The sequence below is a fragment of the Gouania willdenowi genome, chromosome 8 (genome assembly GCF_900634775.1).
Source record: "Gouania willdenowi chromosome 8, fGouWil2.1, whole genome shotgun sequence".
Taxonomy (NCBI): domain Eukaryota; kingdom Metazoa; phylum Chordata; class Actinopteri; order Blenniiformes; family Gobiesocidae; genus Gouania; species Gouania willdenowi.
In genome coordinates, this window is record NC_041051.1 from 26,366,017 (window position 1) to 26,376,755 (window position 10,739).

The 10,739-nt window shown below is 36.5% G+C and overlaps 1 protein-coding gene across 1 annotated transcript; it reads left to right on the plus strand.

Annotated features, from left to right (window-relative positions):
* The first annotated feature begins 1,613 nt into the window (after positions 1-1,613).
* Positions 1,614-10,259, plus strand: LOC114468890 (glutaryl-CoA dehydrogenase, mitochondrial-like). Its single transcript, XM_028456026.1, has 12 exons — positions 1,614-1,755; positions 3,342-3,453; positions 4,309-4,341; positions 4,437-4,577; positions 4,658-4,720; positions 4,844-5,014; positions 6,016-6,145; positions 7,366-7,582; positions 8,240-8,343; positions 8,424-8,549; positions 8,620-8,780; positions 9,711-10,259. The coding sequence occupies exons 2-12, from the start codon at positions 3,351-3,353 to the stop codon at positions 9,782-9,784; spliced, it is 1,323 nt and encodes a 440-aa protein (XP_028311827.1). The 5' UTR covers positions 1,614-1,755; positions 3,342-3,350; the 3' UTR covers positions 9,785-10,259.
* The last annotated feature ends 480 nt before the right edge of the window (positions 10,260-10,739 follow it).

The following is a 10,739-nucleotide window of genomic DNA, read 5'->3' on the forward strand; positions in this document are numbered from 1 at the left end:
AGTTCCAGTGTGGTCTGCCTCCACAGCTTCATCTCCAACTCTCTTGTAGTTGAAGCTATCCTCAGCTTTGGGGTTAACTCCCTTTTTTCACAGCAGTCATTGAATATGACATGGTACTCTGGTTTAATCCAACAGCTGCAATTTTTATTTTGCCAATCACTCAAAAACAGAATACAGCTTATAATCGATCTGCTCCGCTCTCACACGCTCCCTCACTCCGCACACTGGTCGAGAGATCAGCACATTAATTTGCAGTTAAAAGTCCACGCACCCACACACTCTGACAACAAATGTTATGTTCAGGTCCTGCATGGAAATTCTTCAACTCTTCCACACCCTCACAGTCACAAGGCTGCGTTTAGGTCCCGAAAAAATGGTACAGTTTGATATTATGTGAATCTGTACAGGTAGTACTGAAGGAATTTGGGCGGTACCTAAAAAAATACAAGCTGAATTCATATGATCGGATTGAGGATTGTTTATTTTTTAAACTCACTGATCGGTGATTGACTCAAAAATCCTGATCGTGTAAAGCCTAATTAACAGTAGTTTGTACTTCAGTGTAAGGGGCTTCAAAATGAGAGTTGCTTAGGCTTGGGCCGACCCTGCACTGACTTAATCGTGCACCTCAGCCCTCATTACCAGTAGATAGATAGATAGATAGATAGATAGATAGATAGATAGATAGATAGATAGATAGATAGAGATATTCATCTTCAAGTACAAATTCAGGTACAAATTCTCCAAGACAATTTTTTAATTACAGTACAAGAAACATTCTTTGCCTAAATTTGTCAGAATTTTTTGTCTAAATTTGAAAGTCAGATTTATTTATTTTTTAAAATTGAAGTTATTTGTCATTCATTTATTTAGATTCTCATCTAGATAAGAAATCTTCATGAAGACAATACATTTCCATATAGTTTAACCAAAACATGCATAGGTGTGGTTTGGGGTAACTGTTAAAAAACAATCTGTTTATGTAATAAATATTGTTTTTTTTTTTTTTTTTAATTTGTTGCTTGAATAGGATATTTTGGATGCAGGCCTATATGATCATATACTAATTTTTGTTGTTAAAATCTGATATCGATCTCAATATCGGGACATCCCTAGAATCATGGATGTTAAGTACTAATTTAATCATAGAGAATCAGAAATATATCTTTATTCTAAACAATATTTTCAATAAGTACATGCTTTGAATAGGCTTAATTGACTTTATGAGACTTTTTTTTTTTTTTTAGTAACTTTGAGCTTTGTTTTTGTTTTGATTTGCATGAATTAAGTTGTGGGACCCCTGATCCGTCAACAGGAGGTAGATCACAGACTGATAACTGATCTCCTTGTTGTGTGCACGGTCTGAATGGAAATAGCATGTTGGAAACATGGCAGTCCCTTTTTCCATCGTGGGAACGAAGGCGAGAATCAGGCCAACTTTCACTCCCCCGCAAACCAACCAATCACAACCGCGTGGAAGTCGGTTTACTGATGGCGAACAAGCAGAAAAACTAAATCAACACCTGTTTTCACCGGTTTGTAGCAAAAATATAATATCGTGCATTTTTTTTTTTTAAATTGATTGCTTATTTGTGCACAGAAATAATCAGCCTACCAAAGTGTGTTGTTGTGTATCTGAGAACGGAAGTGACGTAGTCTACGCGCATGCGTTGAACGGATCGCGCAGCAACAGCGCCGTAGCACCTTATATGACGCACACCAGTGAAGCTCGAAAACAGTTTGAGGCTGTCACAGGTAAACGAGCTATTCACTGATATCCATGCCTACTAATCCTATGTTATACTTTGTACCCGTGTGTAGTGCACTTTTACAGTAGACATGGGAATTATCCTGTTATCAAAGGCCGGTTATCAGCTCTCAGGGGTGGGTTTGCTTTGCTAGCTCGAAGCCAACACAATGTTATCTAAAGGCTACAAGATAAACAGAGCCATCTAGTGCTTGGCCTGTTTACGAGTTGGAATCGTTGATTAAAGAGTGAATTATTCGCATGGTTAAACCACTTAAAGAAACAAATTATTTTATTTAATAATTAACTGTTCAGAGCAGTCGGGCAGAACGACATAAAATGACCTCATTTTAAGGTCAGCCTTTTCCAATGGTTGTTGTGTCTGTCGACTCGTCAGTCTGTTAATCTAATATTTTAGGGCTTTAGTTCACTGTTATCTAATTTAAGCTCAGGCGTCACATTCTAATCAACAACAATATTATGACAAGTGCAACCGAAAAAATTACAATGTTAAAAAAAAAAAAAACATTTAAAGTGAGTTGGTATCAGTACGTAATACGTGTCAATAGATTGTCAGTCTATTGGCCAGTTTAGGGTGAGTTCCGTCAGTTTTATTTCAGCTCATATTTATTTTTGGTTACTGCCGCTTGCCCTTTTATTTTAGCTCTAACCCTAACCCAGGAAATACCCTAAAATGTTTTTTTTTTTCCTTTTCGTATATGTATTTTTAAAGGTGGAATTTGCTGTGTAAATATGTTAAAATGAAAAAATGCTGAATTTACATATTGTAGAGCTCTGATCAGGGAATCACTTTTTGGTGACTCCCAACTGATCAATAGTGGGCTATTTCTGCTATAGACCAACTTTGCCTCCTCATGTGTATCATGAGCTGGGTTTCCATTACAGATTTTTGCTCAATAAAAGCGATATTTCTAAATGTTGACAAAGTGTAATTATGCTTTGAACGTGTTTACATTGAGCGTTCTTTTGGGCAGAACCTTGCAACTAACGTGAAATCTCATCCCGCGAGACTTTGGCGTATAAAGACAGACGCTCTGAACCTCCATATTCTTTTGTTTACTGTCTAATGTGGCAGTAATAGTTTTTTTTTTTTTTTAAGTATAACGTTAAGAGATGTCCCTGTCTCCTCTTCTGTCCACCTGCAGTGCATCATGTTTGTGGTCCTGTGACTTGTATTTGCAGAAAAAGTGTTTACATGGTGCTTTTGCGACACATTTTGATTTTCGAACAACTGAAATACGTCCTCATAAAAGCGTAAAAACTTTTTTTGCGATATTTGGAATGTTTTTTTTGTTTGTTTTTTTTTTCGCAATTTGCGTGTTTCCATTACCAGTTTTTATTGCGCTATTTAGATTTTGCGCATTTCCGAGGGTAATGAAAACGCTGCTAGTGTTCTACTGATGCCTGATGATTTTGCATAGCTAATATGTTCATTAAAAAAATCCAGATTGATCTATAGTTTGGCATAGTGGTTAAAAAAATAACAGATTCATTTTATTTAGGGAAAGATAATTACATGCTAGAAACATTTTTCTATACAACCTTTGTTTAAATACCTGTTGTATTTTAACAGATATCCACCATGGCACTGAGAAACGTTGTGTGCCGCCTTTTGCTCAACCCTAACAGGCATGCAGTCATCACAGCCTTCAGAGCACAAGGAACAGCAGCACATGCCACATTAGGTCAGTATCACAGACACTGTTTGGTTCCTCAACAACAACAAAAAAATACGCATAGTCAAGCTGAGCATTAGACACACACACATACAGTAAACAATGGAACCATTAGGGATTATCTGTTTTCAAAGGTTTGAATATTTGCTTAGTTTTTCAAAATAAACCTAAGGTAACATGTTGCAATATTGTTTGCTTACATTGACATTTCTCTAATCAAACAAAAATCTGTGGATTGTTGTACAATACTTGCATAACTGTTTTCAGCGAAAAATGTCAAAAAAAGCTGTTGGTTTTGTTGAGTCTGAGGTGAATACCTCTTAGACTAAATGACAAGGTAAAGTCTTTGTCACCCAATCTTTTGTTTACTGTTTTTACCCTCGACCGAAGGGTATTGTTTTGTTGTCTGTTTGTGTTGTGTAGAGTGGTGTATGTCTTTTAATGCAATACCCACCAACCATTCTCACACCAAAACATTGGTACTAATGGGCGGATTCCAGGTAATGGAAAAAAAAATTCCGGTTGGTCGATTTTTGGCGAAAAAAACTTCGTTTTTGAGGGTTTTGAAAAAAACTTTGTCGTGGACTGATTTTAAAGAAGGAAAGGAGGTGGAGCTTTGATACCTTGCTGTAAGGTGACATTCACTCAGGGCTTTAGATTAGTGGCAACATTTTTGTGTTTGTCACAGAAACTACTACATAATAAAATTCTATGCATAAACAGGTGAGTAATCATATTTAATAATGTTTTATTCCCCTACCAGTATTATAAATGTAATGGATGAATCATTTCCAACTAGAAATTCACGTATGTTTTTTTATTTACCGATGTTAAGATTGATTTTATGATGATTAACTTTCACAGATGCTGAGAAAACAGAGCAGAAGTCCAAGCCTCGTACGTATTTGTTTGTATTTTGACATCTCAATCAAAGTGTGAACCTTTTAAAGGGAACATTTGTTATGAGTGTTTGGTCTTTGAACGGCTAACAGCTAAGGTCCAGTTTGACTGGCGTGACGCTCTGGACTTGGAGGGTCAGCTGACAGAGGACGAGGTCATGATCCGAGATTCTTTCCGGACTTACTGCCAGGAGAAACTCATGCCCCGAATCCTGATGGCCAACAGAAATGAAGGTCATTTTACCTGACGAGTTAGATTATTTTTAATATTCATATCTCTCAATAAATATATATAAATATTATTTTATTTGTAGTGTTTCACAGAGAAATTGTCTCTGAGATGGGAGAGATGGGAGTTCTTGGTCCGACTATTAAAGGTCAGTCCAGATTTTTTGTTTTATTTAAAGTTTAAACACAATTCTGTTATGAAACACTAACTTTTTAACAGCATAACTCCTCAGTGATTCTTGGTGAATGGTCTTCCTGTGTTGGATGTCCAGGGTACGGCTGTGCAGGGACAAGCTACGTAGCATACGGTCTGATCGCGAGAGAGGTGGAGAGAGTGGACAGCGGCTATCGCTCTGTGATGAGTGTGCAGTCGTCACTGGTCATGCATCCCATCAACGCCTACGGCACGGAGCAGCAGAAGGAGAAATACCTGCCCAGGCTGGGTAAGAGGAAAGAATGACCTCATCAGTCTGTATAAATTATTATTCAAATGCATTTGGAATTTCCTCTGGCAAGAGAAGCATTGATTACGATTTTTCCAAAGAGATTAATGGGGACATGCTGGAGAAGCTGGAACAGATAAAGTGGACAGTTTTCAGTCACAGAATGCTAGGGATGCATTTGATTGTATTTAATAATTATATTTAAAAATTAAGTTTTTCAAATAGTTTTATGAAGCTTTGATTTTCTATTCAAATGTATTTTTCACTGTAATTATGAACTTTTTTAAAAAAAAAATTCACACAAAAGTTAATGATTTAAAAAAAAAAATCAGAAAAATAAAGTTTCTTTATTTTGAATTATTCAAAGATAGATAGAATGTAACAGATCGGATTTTATGATTTAAAAAATTTAAGGGTAACACTAAGTTTTATACATAAAGCTGACGTTATCTGTCATTAGCATGAATAAGGAGTCATGAAGGCTGTCATTTAATGTTGTTTGCAAAATTATGACAGCTTTAGAGCTATGTTGGCATTTTTTAAGTTAGGTGGAGGGATCTAGTGGGGTTTGGGTAACGAACAACACTTAATGACAGCCTTCATGACACCTTATTCATGCTTATCACAGGTGTCATGTCATAATAACGATGGAGTAATGTCAGCCTTTATGTATAAAACTTAAAGTAAAGTGTTACCGAATGAAGTCTGGGTTTATGAATTAAATTTGCAATAAGGGATGTATTTATGTTTAAAATGTGCTTTTTAGAGTCATCTTATTCTGAAGGGGCAGCATAACATTTAGGTTTAAGGTTCAAAAGCTAAAGGCCTGATATGATCCAAATCGTGGAGCGGTATCCAGGTATTAATGTAGCTAATTTCAATTTCAATGAGTGAATGAATGAAAAGATAAAGCAGTCTGTTTAAACCCATGAACTAATTTCCACTGACACACAGTGATGTATTTGATCTACTCTGGTTGACTAATCCTCTAAATCTCGCAGCTCGGGGGGAGATTCTGGGTTGTTTCGGCCTAACTGAGCCCAATCACGGTAGTGATCCCAGCAGCATGGAGACCAGAGCCAAGTACAATCCTTCCAGTCGCACTTACTCTCTGACTGGATCCAAGACGTGGTGAGAAAAGCATCCGATGTCTGAATAGAGGCTTGAAATAGTGTCAGTTTTGTATTTTCAGAGTACCGTAATTTGAAAGCTGAATAAACATAAAATAAGGTCTTTGATAGTGGTAAATGCAGGTCTGATTCATTCATTGTTCCTAACCGCTGTACTGTGTAGTTAAATGACAAGCCATTTTAATGTTTATTAAGTAGTGGTAGTTCTAATTGTAGATATCTATTATTCAATTTCAACATTTTGCACTTCTAAGCTGTTCATCATAGGAATGGGATCCACACAAGGTTCCTGCTGCTTAACAGAAGGTTTTCCTTGCCGCCATGATGAATTCATGTTGGGTGTGGGATACATATGTATGTGTATATACGTATATATGCATATGTGTGTATCCATAAAATGAAGAGTCCGTCCTTAAGACTGCTCTACTGTAAAGTGTCTTGAGATACCATTGGTTATGATTTGGCGCTATACAAATAAAAGATTGATTGATTGATTGAGATTGAAGTCCACATATCCATAATGTAATTTTGACTAGAATTTACAATTCTAATCTCACTAGTTTCACTATTACGTGCTGATAGCAACAATTCAATCCTTACTAGTGGAAATTGCCATTGTAGATATCCGAAACTTCATTACAGTCAAAATGTCCCATTGGCTTCCATTCAAATTTAATTTCTGAAAACTACAATTGAATTTCGACATGCTACAATTCCAAGGCCACATATACATAATATAATTTTGACCAGTTGCATCTGGAATTGTAACTAGTAAGAATGTAATTTCAGATATCTGGAATTGCCTTTTAGATATCTACAATATAATTGTAACTAGTGAAAATTAAATTCCTACTAGTAACAATTTTATTTTATATATCTACAATTCATTTTATAACTAGTCAGAATGGAATTATAGATCAAAAAAGAGACTTTCCACTCGTACATATAATACATACTAATACGTTTACATTTAATCTACATGTCAAAATGTAATTCCCACTGGTGAAAACTAAAATTGATTGATTGATGTCTTCATTTTGAACTTGTAAAATGATAAAAGAACAACAGTTTAGAAAACAAAAAAAGAAAAATTATGAATTACAACAGCAGAAATAGACTATTGATATGATCCACAAAATGTGCGAAGACTAAAATTGCAACTAGTAAGCCCTGTTGATTAAACGTTCAAACGGTTTGTTATGCATGTATTCATTCTCTTAGGATCACTAACTCCCCCGTGGCAGATATTGCCGTGGTTTGGGCCAAATGTGATGAAGGTAAGATCCGAGGCTTCATCTTAGAGCGAGGCATGAAAGGTCTCTCCACGCCAAAGATCGAAGGGAAGTTCTCCCTGAGAGCCTCGGCCACTGGGATGATCTTGATGGACGAGGTGGAAGTTCCTGAGGAGAACCTGCTGCCTAACGCCTCTGGCCTCGGGGTGAGCCGGGAGGGGGCGTGGTTTGTTGAGGGTGGGGGGAGGGGGGAATGAACGCAGTGAGATTGTTAAAAAAGAAATGAGAACAACTTATTTAAATGTTACACAAGGCGTTTGGATTGTATTATGCAGGTCTGGGGTCAGTTACATTTTTCAGTTACAATTACATTTTCAATTGTTCAATTACAATTAAATTACGATTACAGTGACCAGCATTTTTTCCAATTGCAATTAAATTACATTTTTACATTCTCAGAAAGTCAATTACAATTATGTTCTTAATTACTAAAGTTTAATTACAATTACTGAGCCTGAAATAAATAACCTAATACAAGTTAACCTTCCTTTTGTGTTAGCTTTCTGTTAGTATTTCTCATGATAACTGGTCCTAAATCAGCTGTAAAATACACTATAAACAAATATCTATCACCTAATTTCTATCCTATCTATTGGTTTCCTTGTTTGGCTTCCTAATCAATGAAAATATAGTTTTTAATATTTTTGGTTTGGGCGTCTGAGCCTTTTTTGTGTCAGTATACTCCTATATTTATATTGTTTTTAAATTGTAAAATGTTGGAAAGCTTGATATCAAACAAACATATTTTAACTACATATGTGTAGAACTGTAACATGGTTACAAAGTTGTGTTTTTGTTGTCAGGGTCCTTTCGGCTGCTTGAACAACGCCCGTTATGGCATTGCCTGGGGAGCCCTGGGTGCTGCTGAGTTTTGTTTCCATGCAGCTCGTCAATACACCCTCGACAGGTCAACAAAAGCCCAAAATCTGACCTTTCATTTAGGTTCTTTCCTCCTAATATTTGTTTTGTTTTGTTGCCAATGATCAGAATCCAGTTCGGTGTGCCACTGGCGAGGAATCAGCTGATGCAGAAGAAGATGGCGGACATGCTGACAGAGATCAGCATCGGCCTGCAGTCCTGTCTGCAGCTGGGTCGACTCATCGATGACAAAAAGTAAAACACGGCTTTATTATTCCTCGTCCAAAAAGGAACATTCTGAGGCTTTTTGACGTTTCCTCCACAGGGCGGCGCCAGAAATGATCTCCTTACTGAAGAGAAACAGCTGCGGAAAAGCTCTGGACATCGCCCGGCAGGCCCGGGACATGCTGGGGGGGAACGGCATCGCAGACGAATACCACATCATCCGCCACGTCATGAACCTGGAAGCGGTCAACACATACGAGGGTGAGGAGTCTGTGGCTGCGTCCGAATTGTCCCTCCTATTTCCTTTCCACTTTTCCTTAACCCCGTGGATGACGTCACAGGGTTAAGGAAAGGTGTTAGGAGACTTCCGAAAAGAGTTAGGGGAATGCCAGCACGTTGTTTTAACACTTCCACTAGGTGATGTAATAATCTGACAGCGGCGAAGGTTCGTGAAAAGACTACGAATTTCTGAAAATGGGCTATTACAAGTACATTTATGACACTTTCCGCTGATATAATTTCAAATATCACAAGTTTTGAATGTGAAGCAAAGGAAAAGAGGCTACAACATCAACATTAATCCAAATTAAGTATAATTTTAGGAATTTTATACAAGATATAGGCCGACACAACGTTGTAAATGAATGTACAACCACACAAAGCATTCCTAGGTAAATGAAGTATGTTAAATAAAACATAATGTGGCTAAAACTGTCTCTGATAGCTTTTTCCTGAATGACAGAATGTTCTGTTTTATGTCAGTTATAATCTGATAAAATGATTTGCATATCATAAGGTATTGGTTTTAAATCATTTATTTATTTTAAGTTTTAAAGTCATTTAAAGTTGTTCAAGGCATGTTATTGCATCGGTAACTTAAAATCATAAGCATCCCTTTTCAGTCTTCATGAGTTTTTGTGAACGCTCAAAAGAGCGGGTCCCTTTAAATGTTGTCGCTACAAGGAATTGTGAGTCAGCATGGTCTCTTTTGGTAAACGATGTATCAGTATTTCCTAGGCTAAAGGAGGTTATAAAGGAAGTGTTGAGCCTCCTTTCCTTAGCTTAAAGAGAATTGGAACGCTTCTTATCATGAAAAGTGGATAAGAAAGGAGATAGGAGGGACTATTAAGTCAATGCTTTTACCAACCTTTGTTAGTTTCCTCCTGTCTGATCTCTGATCCTTCTCTGCAGGCACTCACGACATCCACGCCCTGATCCTGGGCAGAGCCATCACTGGACTGCAGTCCTTCACTGTAGGAAAATAGATCTTAACTCTTTAATCCCAGTTAACGAATGGGGAAATCTGAACTACGGTGTTTTAAAGATGAATTTTCATTTGATTTGACACTATATCGACAGAGATGAAAGTCTCCCTCAAGCTTTGTAGAAACTGAATTTAAGTTTTTTGTAAGAAATGTTCTCCAGTTATTTACCTGTAAAAAATTCATCTCTGTGTACTGTAGTAATGAAAAAGCTGTTAATGAGATGAGATTTCGCTGCTTGTTACTGTTCGATACACTACATTTGTACAACTTACCAAGTAATGAGTTTGAAGTGGTCGGGAAGCTTTTTGGTTTGAGACGCCTTCGGTGGTTAATCATGACCCGGTGATTTACTTGTGGCACTTTATAGAAATATAGGATCATTCACTAAGATGTCATGATTCCGTTTGCTCTCTCTGAGATGAAAAATTTTGATCCTAATTTTGAATAAATAATAAAAAAGTTATTAAAACAGTGAGTTTTTGTGTTTCTTTTAATAAATGACATTTCTTATAAGGATAGCTGTTACACAATAAATTATTGAATGCAATATTTTTGATATTGATTAATGCACACATTAAAATGCTTCCAAAAGAAACCTGAGTCATACAATAAACAGCCATTCAATATCCCAAGCTTTAGAAAACAAATGATTCAATGTGAAAGTCACAACACTGAAAGACTGTTTTATTCAGTTTGCTTACTTTAAGATTTCCAGTGAAATCTGTTTTGCTTAAAGACTGTTGTGACAAACAAAAAACTCCAAATATGTTAGTTTCATCTCCCCTCATTATTTAAAAGCCAACAAATTAAATATCCAAAGAGACATTTACTTTTAAAAGTTGTTAGTGGATTTTATTATAAAATTAAGATACCGTTAATGCACAGATTACTGAACAAGCACACAAACCTCTGTAATTCCACCTTAAATGATTATTTTATGTCTGTAGAACAAACA

Coding starts and splice junctions, on each gene's coding strand:
- LOC114468890 (XM_028456026.1), top strand. CDS start 3,351: ATGGCACTGAGAAACGTTGTGTGCCGCCTTTTGCTCAACCCTAACAGG. Junction 4,721..4,843: donor TCTTGGTCCGACTATTAAAG/GTCAGTCCAGAT, acceptor TTGGATGTCCAG/GGTACGGCTGTGCAGGGACA. Junction 7,583..8,239: donor CTAACGCCTCTGGCCTCGGG/GTGAGCCGGGAG, acceptor TTTTGTTGTCAG/GGTCCTTTCGGCTGCTTGAA.